Raw genomic sequence first — 13,162 nt, 5'->3', positions numbered from 1 at the left:
TTTAGGAGGGGCTCACAACTCGACATCATTTTAAGCTAGTGCAAAAGGCCGATTATCTGCTTATGCCTAACATTTTCCTTAAATAGTAAAGCACAAAGTTAACACATAACTGGTGAACTGGAAAAAAATGTTCCAATGCATTGTGATTTGCACCATTGCAAATGCAGCTGAAAGTCATATTGAAAAGGGTAGTCACTGGCTGTGTATCAGGGAGAGCCTGGATGTGTGAAAAATGTATCATTATTTTGAAAATATTTTCATTGCACTGGGGTTTTTATTAAATGAGTAAATCTGGCACAAATCACATGAAATACAAACAAACAGAAAAGAAATGAAAATAAATGAAAATTAAAAACAGCTACATTTAAAGTGGTTACATATTTCTCCAATTAGAATACTTGATGTTTTAACAGAAATCAAGGTCTGCTTTTCAATTAACAAATGTGATTGATTTACGGAAGCCAAGTGACTCCGGACGCTTTTGTGCAGCAGGCATGATTTTGCACATTTCAGACTCTCTAAAGCAGAAGCAGCCCGGCCGACCCTGAGCAGTACAAACAGACATCCGGGTTTTAGGCTTTCAGCCGTGCCGATCCGAGTTGAGTCGAGCCTGGACGAACCGAGCCGAGCCAAGCGGCTTTGATTCTTCCCCGGTCCGGCTGCGGCGCTCCTTCATTGGTCGCCAATGACATCATCCGGCTCTCGCACACGGGACCCTGAGCATTGTTCACCCGGCGGCCCCCCGTAGAAAGCGCACATTACAGCCGGCAGACTCCACCCCCACCGCCCAGGGGCCGCCGCTGCTCCGCCCGTGTTTCGCGTATTTAACATGAGCCTGAGCCTCCATTGGAGGTGAGAAATGATGCGAGTCCACCACAATGGGACGGGCTGAAGACACATAGAAATTAACATTAAAACCCGATGACAGCGGCCGGCAGGGGATACGACTGACACAAAAATGTGAGTAAAGCTTCGGAAATATTTCAAAACGCCGCAGGATAAAAAAGTTTCTCTTTTATGTATTTTTATTTCATTTAATTTTGTACGTAGTCATACATGTTGTTCCGTTTAACTAAACGTGCGAGCTCCGTCCACACTTGGAAATGCCAGTTAATTGATCCAGTCTTTCAGTTTAATGCAGAAGCGCGGATTATAAGTAAACGATAACATAGTCCGCATTATTTTGCATTTGAGACGCTGGGCTTTCAAACGCGGACATTAACACCTGTGCGTTTTCGCCCGAGTTTGTATGAAGTTGCTCATTTATATTCTGCAACCATGAAAGCCGATCGATGTAAGCGGCCGTGCGGTGCAATTGTGATAAATTGTGACGATCAATAAATGCGTTTACATTGATTACTTAAATATAGTCGGTTTGATCAGAATCACCTAGCGTTTGGATATTAATAAAAATAATATTTAATAAAACTTCCCTTTGGACAGCTGAACAGTGACCCGTGTCTTAATTCTGTGCACGTACTCATGCCGGTATCTGTGATTAATTCATTCTTTCCATTTTTCGTTGCATAGTCTGTAACTGTAACACGTACTGGTGTGACAACAACCGTGATGCTATAAGACGCATAAATGATGGGAAAAGGCTCCGGCTGAGCCGTCATCTGCCCCAGACGCCTTTTTAGAAGTACTCCCGCAGTGGGTGCAGTATTTTGTTATGTTGCCGTTTGCTGAAAAATAATTTTTAACATCGTGGATTAAAGTCAAAGTCTGACCTGAGCTCTGCTTGGTTTCGAGCTGAAATAAATTCGGAATTATTAAACCGAATAACATTATAGAAAATATTCGGTGCGATTAAATAGGATCCTTTAAAATATAAAAGTGGTTCAAAATGTCCATTTAAGGCCCTGGAGAGATTTCGTGATTATGAACATAGTTTGATTAATTTCTATCCTGTAGTGGTTCATTTACAGGAAAATATTGAGAATAAAAACAAAGTTTATGCTTCAGACTTTCAGATTAATGTGTAATCTGTTAAAGTATACTCTGTGGGGAGAAAAAGCACTGCAGTTGTGAAGTTAATAAATCAATTATCCCAATCTGTAATGGCCTATAATTAGACATGATTTCTGATTGGCTGTGGTCTTGCCATTGTCTGATTCTGAGCTTCTGATTGGCTGCTGTCTCGTCGCCATCTGATTGTGACCTTCTGATTGCCCGCAGCCCGGATTCCTGAGTTCTCGCTTGTCGCCAGTCTTCAGCTTCCCCATGCCTCCATCTCCCCTCGACGACAGAATTGTGGTGCCCCTCCCAAGGCCTGTCCGTCCTCAGGAACTCAAACTCTGCCCGGACACCAGTTACCTGGATCCCATCTCTGTCTCCGGCCAGATCGCCATCGGCACAGCTGTGGTGAAGATCCGGGCTGCCAATCTGACTTATATGCCCTCATCCAACGGCTCATCGCGATCGTTGTCTTGCGGATGCAGCAGCGCCAGCTGTTGCACGGTGACCACCTACGAGAAGGACAGCCAAAGCCAGAGCCAGATCAGTGTCAGCAGTCCCAACTTGAGCTCGGGGGTCCCCTTCGCCGGCACTCCTGGCCCCATGGTCAACAATAATGAGGCGGCAAGCTCTCCAGCCTCGGTTGGCATTCTCGGGCCCGGCACCAGCGCCACCCGTGTCATCCACCCCAACGAGCTGGCCAAGAAGATGACCCGCTGTCCCAAAGGCCACCAAATCGGCCCAGTGCCGGTCATCATCGACTGCCGTCCGTTTACGGAGTATAATAAAAGCCACATCCAGGGGGCGCTGCACATCAGCTGTTCCGACAAGATCAGCCGCCGGAGGCTGCAGCAGGGCAAGATCACTGTTTTGGACTTGATCTCCTGCCGGGAAGGCAAGGACTCCTATAAGGGCATCTTCTCCAAAGAGATAGTTGTTTACGATGATAGCACTAGCGACCCCAGCAGACTGATGCCATCGCAGCCCCTCAATGTCGTCCTGGAGTCACTCAGGAGAGAAGGGAAGGACCCCCTGGTTTTGAAAGGTAAAGTTCTTTGAGTACTTGGCTTGAGCCATTTGAGCAGCAGAACCTGAAGAGGCCCAGGGAAGCGACACTAGTTTAATTTAAGCACGTACTTCAGCTTGGGTCTATCGATCGATGGGAGGAGGGGAGGCCTATTTCATGTCAGCAGTTTTGGCTGGTGTGTCATGGCGGAGTAGGCCTGACGGGGGCAGGGAATAGAGGAGGCCTGAGTCTCTAGGGATTTCTTCACGTAGGCAGCGATCTGTTTCGCCGTGGACTTTCCGCCGTGTTTCAGACATATCAGACTGCCCGTATATCGGCTTTTTAATCGCAGGCGCAAGACTCCCGGTCGCTGTACCTCTACGTGTGCAGAAAATGCTGACTTTTTAAAAGGAATTGTTTACCTGAAGACGTGATTGGCTGTAGGCTTGTAGGAGAGTCTCATTCAGAAACGTTTCCTTCCTGCTCGGGCCCAGATAGTCAGGATGTGAGATTCCTGGGTGGCGTTGAAAAGGAGCTGAAGCTCGCTGATGCTACGAACCTTCGGACTCAATGAGAGCCAAGTAGCTCAATCGCCTAGCAGTTGTGTCATCATATCATTCGACCTGGCGTCAAGCCTTAGAAGAACCAAATAAATTCTTGGGGGCAGTGTGTGTGCCTCTGTATTTTAGAATTCCATGTACATGAGTGGAAGATCATGGGTTTCTTTACTGTTCTTTACTGTTTGATCCCTGAGCAAAACCCTTTGCTCCCAGTTGCTCCTGACACTGCTTTCTCAGCAATGCTTATATCGCTTCAGATAGAAGTGTCTCCTAAAAAATATGTAAAATACGGTATTAAAGGGTGACTCCGTCAAGAGGAACAAACTTTCTCATGTGTCCTTGTTCTTCAGGGGTTGTGGCCCCCTTCTTATTTGGGGTGAATTTTCCATGACGTGTTTGTTAAACCTTTGTGTCAAGCTCGTGCTTTAAGGGCCTGAATGTTTACTTTAGACTGAAGATATGTGTTTATGGATTAAGACGTAACCCAATCCTGAATGAAAAAAGCCTCTGGTTTTGACTCCTGCTGTGTGACGGCGGGACATTTGGCTGATTTTACAGCAGCTGTTTGTAAACACTGAGCTCTGGCCTAGCAGCCGCTGCTGGCTGGGGGCCACATTCTCCATCTTTTGGTTTGGGGATCTGGCCTCGGGGGGGGGCGGGTTGGGGCTGAGCACATCAGTGCCACAGATGATGTGGTGCTGAGAGGCCAGGTTACACCCTTCCTGAAAAACAGGCCCTGGAATGAGAGGGAAGGCCTGGGATTTTAGCCGAAACCCATGTGTGCATCCTGCAGCCCTGAGGGGCAGTTACAGAACGAATGACCATCAATCACCTGCTAATCCTGTTTGTTAAGGCCGGGCGTCAGCATATGTACACGCCATATCAATTCTCTTCGCTGATTTTCCACGTATTTCAATTAAAAACCCGGCAGATGCCTTCAAAGGCATCCAAAGACAACGCTGAAAGCCGTCTGTGACAAAACGTAATGTGACGGTAATGGCTTTGACTTCAGGCTACTGAATCGGGGATGGCTAGAATGATTTATTCCAGTACTGTGTGGGAAAAAAGGTTCAGCCATAAATTAGAAAGGATTGACCGTGTCGCTTGGAAATGTAAATGTCCTGAGTCATATCTATTGATTACAAGCATGTGGACATCATAGCTATATTTAGCTCATAAAAAACCTTTTCTGTCATTATATTATTATTATTATCATAAAAACAGGATAAGGCTTGCTTTTTAAGTAATAATTAACATTATTTTTCAGTGTGTTAACGGAATACAGTCAAGTTTGGCCAGCACAGGAAGAAGCTGTTAAACAAAGAACGTAGATATACCAGCATATTTGTCTAAAATATGGTTTAATGACACCCGACAAACCTGTCAGCAATGTGGTAATCTTTTTAAAAACAGCAGCAGGACGGGGAGCTGTATATGAGAGACCTCGGTACTTTCCTCAGCAAGGTCACGTGATCACATGGTGTCACTTTTTTTTTTAATCTTCAGTATATCTCACTTTAGAGCTGTTCAAAGTTGCTTCATCGAAGGGGAAGCGTTGAAGACATTTAAAAAAAAAAAAAAATTGGTGCTTAATATGCCACTTATGTAAAGTGAACGAAACCGATCAAAGACTTAACTGATGCCAGAAACAGAGCTCTCAGGGCATTTTATGCGTTATGAGTTATGACCAGATTCTGAGGTCGAGGGAAGGTCCCCTCCCTTAATTTAACTGGATCAGTTACCACAGGAAGCCATGAATTTGTGACACTGGGAGGGGGGATGATTCTCATGCATACAGGACCTGTCAGTGTTACCCAACCAGTACTGTCATTGATCCGTGATATACAAATGTGACTTTCATTCATTTACTAACGGATTTGTTGAGCTAGTTTGTTAGTTGTGCTTAGCAGGTGATTTACGCCCCCACCCGGCAGTGGATGTGGTTTGCTCCCCTACCTCATTTCCATGGTTATGTGGTGAGGGCATGTGATGATGTCATTTGGCATTATGTCATTTCTCTTGTGAACAATACATTAACTGATACTGACTTTAATACCTCGACACTGGGAGTACTGGTGGAAGGTCAAAGTGCTGATGTAATACCAACAGGTGCTCAGTCGTTGTCTGACTAACCCTGACCCCGTCCAATAGTTGAGGAAAGTGTGATTCCTAGGTTCCATGTGGTAGCTTAAGGCGTAGCGTAAAATGTGTGGTAAATGTCATTATATCCTTGTTCATGTTTATTTAATTTTTAACAGTTATACCAGAAATATACAGGATAAGAACTGAACTGTGACTGCGATTTCACTGGATTGCAGTTAGCCGAGACTTGACTTGTGTGGACAGGAGCTGGTCGAAGAAATATAACGTGGGCTCACGTTTATAGAAAATAATAATGCAGAAACCAGCAAAAAATGGGCATAATGTGAGTTTTCATACAGAAGCCTGACTCTGTAAAGGAGTCCTATCAGGCCTCACACCATACTGGCCGCTCACGCCCTTTACCGCCACCAGTCCGCCACCCTTGTGAGAGTGTGACGTCTTGGGCGGTGGTGTTTACTGGCATGCAAACCATGCTTTTGCGTGGGAGCCCTTGATGTTTGAGGTCCCCTGTTGTCCATATACAGTCACTAGCCCAGGGGGGCAGGGGTCTCTGAAGTGACTTTTTGAGTGGGCCCCCAAAATGCCAGACCCACCCCTGATGGTACCCTCTCACTCCCCTTTTATAGGAGGCCTGAGCAGCTTCCGGCAAAGTCATGAGAACCTTTGTGAGAACTTCCTGCAGCTGGATGAGGGGCTGGATTCGGGCGGGGCCACTGCCCTGCCCCCCTCCCTGCCCGCTACGCCCGACATGGAGAACGCCGAGCTGACCGCCATCCTCCCCTTCCTGTACCTGGGGAATGAGCACGATGCTCAGGATCTGGAGCTCATGCAGAGGCTGAACGTCGGTTTCGTGCTCAACGTCACCACGCACCTGCCCCTCTACCACTACGAGCAGGGCCTGTTGAAGTACAAGCGCCTCCCCGCCACAGACAGCAACAAGCAGAACCTCAGGCAGTACTTTGAGGAGGCGTTTGAGTTCATCGGTAGGTAAAGCTGACATTTGTGCTATTTCACTCAAAATTTTCCCTCCAAAATCTGAATCAGAATCTTTGTTGCCACATGACAAAGGCCAGTGGAAATTTTTTTTTGGCACAGCCTTTTATAGTTGGAGGCCCCATGACATTGGGCAACTAACAATTATGAAATAATGCCGACAAAGAATAAATACAAGACACAAGGTACAATGTAACAGAAAAGTCTCATTCAATGTGTGTGATAAATACAGTATTTTTCTGCATATTCATTTACTTACGGACTTTCTTACTTTATTTTTCACATTATCGGTGGAAGAGAGCTGATAACACAGGAGAGACCTACAAAAGAACGAGACATGCCCTTGTTGGGACAGAACCTTTCCCTAAGCCTACAGCTCTTCTATCAGTGCCAAAGCGAGTAGAGTCAGGGGGCGACAGGTTCTCAGGATATCCGTATTTAAGCCAGAATCTCACCGGAATGCCCTTGAAGCACAGCTCTGGTTTTTTTTAGAAGTTAGACTCTGTGGGGTGCCTCGTTTTGTAAAGTCAGCCTTCGAGCGTGAAGGATTTAAAGATCCAGTCGTTTGTTCCTGAAGCTTGACTTTGTGTGTGTTTGTAGACATTCGGAGCTCACCTGAGCACGCTAGTAAATGCCTTCCCGGTCGCCTGTAGAGGGCGCAGTGAGCTACTTATGCTCCAGCTTAATGGCACTAAAAATTAAATATGATGTGCATGAAACTGACTGTTCTGAATAAGTTGTTGTGTGTCAGACATCACTTCTTCATCCAGAGGTATCCTCAGTTACCATTACTTCATCACTGTGTTTGGTAGACCGATTATAATGTTAAGGTTTACAGTGTTAGTAGGGTGTAAATTTAGAATTAATGTGGTTTGTAGGGAATCTGTAAGGAAACATTGTGCAGATATTTTCTGTGTTAAAAAAATCACCCCTCGTGGCAATCCATCTGGTTTCAGTAATTGCTTATTCAGTTTGGGTGTCGGCGATATGAAGCCCTTCCTGAGCGGGACTGCACTTCATAAATTACCGCACACCATGATGCATTAAGGATGGTTTTGCAGAGGCTGGTCTGTGTTGTTTGGATCGTGGTGGGAATTCGGGGTTACCGTGGGAAGCCGACAGAAGCAAGCTGTTTGCGCTGATTTATGTTGCTAAAAATGGTCCATGAAATCACAGAGTTGTGTGATCATACTTTATTGTGTGTTTTTGCCCACAGAAGAGGCTCACCAAGCCGGACGGGGCGTCCTCATTCACTGTCAGGCCGGCGTCTCACGATCGGCCACCATCGTCATCGCCTACTTAATGAAGCACACTTGGATGACCATGACGGACGCCTACAAGTTTGTCAAAACGAGAAGGCCGATTATATCTCCAAACCTCAACTTTATGGGACAGCTGCTGGAGTTTGAGGAGGACCTCAACAACGGCATCACCCCACGGATCCTGACACCAAAGCTCATCGGGGTGGAGACCATCGTCTGAAAAGAGCTTTTAAGGATGACATGGGTCCTTTTGTGATTGGCTATGAAGGTGAACACGTTTGCTGAGCTTCCTCAGAGCTTCCGGTACAACTTGAGCTGGGAGAGATCTGGATCTGAGGTCTCGAGAAGACTGGGACTTGGTCCAGAGGCCTGGAGTGCTGCGGCCCTGATCCCGAGGCGTGTTGTGCGTACAGGAGCACGCCGAAGCAGACGTGACCAAGCAGGACCGGAGTGTGTCCTCCTCTCTGCAGTGGGAGAGCTTCCCGTCTCCTAGTGGCATTGGGACAACTGGTTCGGTCTCCACCAAGAGGGCAAGCGTGCCCCCCGCCAAAAAAGCGAATGCATTACTTGGTGTGTTAATGTCCTCAAGCTATTTTTATATGGGAATTGAAACGCGGGGTTAGGGGGCAGTGAGCAGACTAAGTCCTCTGTGGCTTCACTGTGCAATAATTTCTGTGTGGAATGCGACAGGAGCTGGACCTGTGTATATAGAGTGCTCATTAAACGCATCCAGCTCACAAGTGATTAAACAAAGTTTTGTTATTGTTTTCAGTTTGGCTTCAGATACTGGGGCTTGTGCCGAATTTCGTGGCACAGGAGTATGACAGGAAGACAAAGAGATGTTACTTAATTTCTTGGCACTTCATAGCAGTCTACGACTTCATCTGAACACTCCACATGAAGAAGTTGAACCCATTCTCGATAAGCTGTGTGTCTCAGTAGCATAGTGCTAGTCCCATAACAGGCGTTCCCCAGATATTCACTGTAGGGGAATTCCCTTGTTTTCCAGATGTAAAGTTCATATGCATGTCAGTACCGGGTCGAGAGACAGAGGTGTGTAGAGAGCAGTGCTGGGCCAGGCTTTAGTCTTGTACAGTGTGTTAGGAGATCACACACCTCAGAATAGTCCTATTCTCTGCTTGTTTTGCCATTCATGGCTGCTTTTCCTCTGGTTTATCCTTGTGCCTCTTATGACAGATGTTCAACACCCTATTTTTAAAATGCTTCGGTTTTAACGTGCATATAATATATATATTTTTTACAAATACAACAAATTATGATCCTGGATGCAGACACCCACAGCTGTGATGTAACCTTCAGCGTTTGGGCTCTCGGGTAGGGGTGGGGAATCCGGGCCATCCTACCCCGTCTTTGAAGGCATTGGGTGACTCTACGAGGCTGTGTCCGACTTCCCAGCAGCCCGCACTCTCGCCGCTCCCTGGTAGTTGCCTTAATTTATACCGTACCTCCTCACCCAGCCTAAAAATGGCAGGAACTAAGAACCCCAGTTTGACACGTCTTCCCAAAAACGTTTGCTGCAACTTCTTAAAACAACTTCACGGATTTGCATAAATAGAGAACAACAGTAGCTATGGGCGACTACAGGTGACCGCACAAGGTCAAGAGGCGTCTCCAGGGTTTTCATGTACAATCTGCCTCCAAAACAAGAAGGAGAGGTGTAGATGATCATACTACTAAACCGTTGCTGCTGCGAGCCCCGAGACTGCTGTACGCCGCTTTCTGGAGTCTCGGATTTCCAGGCTTTGTTTTTGGTAGCTAACTGCCTATTTAGCTTGTCTCAAAGCATGCCGATTCCCCTTACCGCCCTGACTCTGCTGGTTATTTCTGGCCAAGCTCCTGCCGTCTTCCCATTGGTTGTGAGGGCGCTACATCACAGCGTGCGCCTCTCGTACCGTCTGTTGTAGCGCTTTGCATGCTAGCTTCACAGGCTGTTTGGATTATGTGTCACGGTCTGGGAAGCCGCCGTGCTGGGGAACGAACAGCTTCTGGTACATGTAGCAGTCGCAAGGCTCATTCTGTAAGCTGCCATTAGGCTACCAAGACCTAATCTGGTGTAAAAAACACACACACAGTCCCATTCTCTATCCTACAATGCTGAAGTGGGATGAACATGACGGAGGCAGGTGTGAGCTCACAGGTGATGCGTGAGGAAACTAACAGGCGCCAGTGTGGATATCAGAGCACAAACCCACTAACCACCGCCAGAGAGATAACGCAACACCTCTCTGGCAAGCAAGGGCCAAACATGAAGAAATGTTGGCGTTCTACACGTTAGCATTCCCTCGATCCATTTATTTCTTTTTGGTTGAATCCATTCAGGTTTATTTTAGCAGATGCTTTTTTTCCAAAATGATGAACATTTGAGAAAGCAGTGTCAGCCAGTCCCTGGAGCAATTGGGGATTAAGGGTCTTACTCATGAGCCCAACGGTTAGCAGTGGTAGTCCTACACACACGTGAGGAAAAAATGCATTGATGCTATTTATTTGCTTGCTCACTAGCTACTGTGACGTCGTTTGACCATCGTCCTTCTTTCGTAGTCGTATTTCATCTTGTTCCTGGTGGAGGATAAGAGGGCTAGCAGGTCATCATCAGCATCCCCTGGTTTCTCTATAGAGTCGTCTTCTTTAAAGGAAAACCGGCACACGTTTAGCATCGATCACACCCCGACCAACAAGGCAACGTTTGCGATCACATCCCACTTACATAAGGAGTCGACGCCAGAGCACCTGTGCTTTGCAGAAGAGCTATCAGCCTGCACACACAGTACCTTAGATAAAAACACAGCTTGTAATTTCGAAGGAGGCGACCTTGGAGAGACTGTACGATTGAATATTTCTCAGCGGATTCAGTTTCCAGTCAAGCGTCTTCATCTAACGAGCATACATCTTACATCCTGTCTCATTAAATACACTTTTTCATGAATTGAAATGAGCCTGTAATTGTAGTCAGTGAGATGACCTGAATATAGGGCTAATGTAAGCTTGCGTTTGGGAAATGCTTTAGCTGTAGATGATAGGTATTTTGTCTGCCCAAGAGGTGACCCTCCGGACATATTTAACCGCTTTTGCTGTGAGATCTGGATACACACTCTGAATTTTATGCGCTGTCTGTTTTCGCCGGTTTACATTTCATTCGTTGACACAGTATACTTACACTTCGAATAACATCCAAAAATAAGCAATTAAGCAATCCAGTAAATATGTGCTGACTAAAAAAGTGTGTCACTGTACACATGTCTTGGGGCAGATGTTACATGTAATTCATTTTCGGTCTTTAATATCGATGTTCCTGATATTGTGTGTCTGTGGGCAACCATTCAGATGTGACATTTCCGTCATCCGTGTTCCTTGAAATAAACGCAAATTTTACTGTATCATTGGCTAAAATATATCTAGCTGTTGCTTGAACTACCACGTAGGTAAATTTTTCAGTTTTGTGTGCAGATGGGCGGAGACTGAGAGTGCATTTGCCATTTGTGTGCCTATGTAGGTTTTAAAAAAAATATCGTTCGAATGATTTGACGGTAGGAAGCAGGGTGGAACCAGCGCTGGGCGTCATGTGACGCCGGTCATGTGCTTCTTACCTGCATGTTGTATCGTATCAGTGTTCATTTCCTGGGAGATTCCCCAGCGCAGATATTTGCTGTGAAAGCTGTTGAAGGTGGCTGCATTTTAAAAGCTGTTAGACCACGCGCCTATCACTTGGGAGCGATGCAGCTGCCCCTGCGGGAGGGCGTGGCCACCGTGCTGCCTTTTCCGTCCCCTTCCAAGGGCCTTCGTGAGCACAAGAGCTTCCTGTAGACAAGTGGGAAATACTGTGTCACTATTTCTTGGGTGCGAGGCATGAACTGCGCATTACGCAGCGGCAGAGATCACGGTGCATCTGGCGACGCATTAACTGTCACAACGCGGTTTATGCAGACTCCCCCCAGGGCTTTAACCCTTCATGCGTCTCCACCGGAAAGCCGGAGAGACCCGTCACTGTGGTAGGGGGTGTTTACCGCTCCGCGTGTGCCATCCTTAAGGTTCTTGTGAATGGCTTGTGTTCGTCATGCACGTGCAGATACAGTAGGTGTGTGTGCATATATTGTGTTGTTGAGTATATTCTGTATGTCTCCATGACTTCATTTCTATGCATAAATCATTACTATTTTTGCACTGACTTATAAAACAGCAGGATTTATTTTTTCATAAAGGGTGCTATATTTAAGATGAGGCCTTCTTCCACATCTCCTGCATGACCTGTTCAATATTTCCAACTTATTTATCCCTTTTCTTAAACTGTCAAAGTTTAAGTATTGTAATTTTGTAGTTCCTTACCTTCCTTGTGGATTTTGAAATAAAGGGATTAAATGATTCCAGACCTCTTGTGTGCTGGCTGTTATTTAATCGAGCAGAACCCTGTTCTCATACAGGCTGGATATTGTCACACCCCCACAAACTCCAGTGGAATCGCCTGCAGTCACCCCCTCCAAAATACTGATTGGACTAATCCTGTCACCTCATTGTTTTCACCTGTGCTATAATTCCAGCATGGTGATACACTGATGACTCTCATTTCAAGTGCTGGTCTGAACATTTCTTATTTTCTATTCTTTTGATTCTGAATTCTCTCGATTTCGGAGTCTCTTGTGTTTGGCCCTTTGTTCGATTCGCGATTCTCCCCAATACAATCCTAGCGCCTGACCTGCCCTTTGCCAGGCTTCTGACCTTTCGATTGGCAACTCAGCTTACAGGATTAAACTCTGATAACCTGTGAGATTCTGACCAACGTGAGGAGGCTGGCAGTGATTTACTAAACACAGTGACGACACCTTTGCAGACAATGTAGGTAAAATGGGACCTTTAAAATAACCCAGTGAGTAGGTAAGTCACAGGCAGGTGCTACGCAGAAGGACACTGCTGGTCATTCTTCTTGATGATCTCGTCACAGGAGACCAGTGATGCAATTATGTGCAAAGTTGCGAGGTTAATGCAAACCTTGAGCACCTGAAGCACGTCCCCAGCATGAGGACAGAGCAAGAATTCACCAGACACGGACAGGAGGAATCCTTCAGTGCCCTGCAGTAAGAAGGAGGAGCTGCTGAACGCCGTGTTCAGGCTGGCGGGGTGACAGTAACCGTGCAGAGCCTAAGGCTGGCTGCGTTGACCACCCACTGTAGTTGAACACCGCGTTCAGGTTAGCGGGGTGACAGTGACCATGCAGAGTCTGAGGTTGGTTGCGTTGACCACCCACTGTAGCTGAACGCCATGTTCAGGTG

At 46.4% G+C, this 13,162-nt stretch overlaps 1 protein-coding gene across 1 annotated transcript; it reads left to right on the top strand.

Moving 5' to 3' along the window:
- Positions 1-748: 748 nt before the first annotated feature.
- Positions 749-12,264, top strand: dusp10 (dual specificity phosphatase 10). Its single transcript, XM_023800428.2, has 4 exons — positions 749-960; positions 2,179-3,001; positions 6,252-6,608; positions 7,835-12,264. The coding sequence occupies exons 2-4, from the start codon at positions 2,224-2,226 to the stop codon at positions 8,098-8,100; spliced, it is 1,401 nt and encodes a 466-aa protein (XP_023656196.1). The 5' UTR covers positions 749-960; positions 2,179-2,223; the 3' UTR covers positions 8,101-12,264.
- Positions 12,265-13,162: the final 898 nt, after the last annotated feature.

Source organism: Paramormyrops kingsleyae, chromosome 19, assembly GCF_048594095.1.
Source record: "Paramormyrops kingsleyae isolate MSU_618 chromosome 19, PKINGS_0.4, whole genome shotgun sequence".
Lineage (NCBI taxonomy): Eukaryota > Metazoa > Chordata > Actinopteri > Osteoglossiformes > Mormyridae > Paramormyrops > Paramormyrops kingsleyae.
The sequence above is the reverse complement of the archived record's forward strand: the minus strand, read 5'-3'. Positions and strand labels throughout refer to the sequence as shown.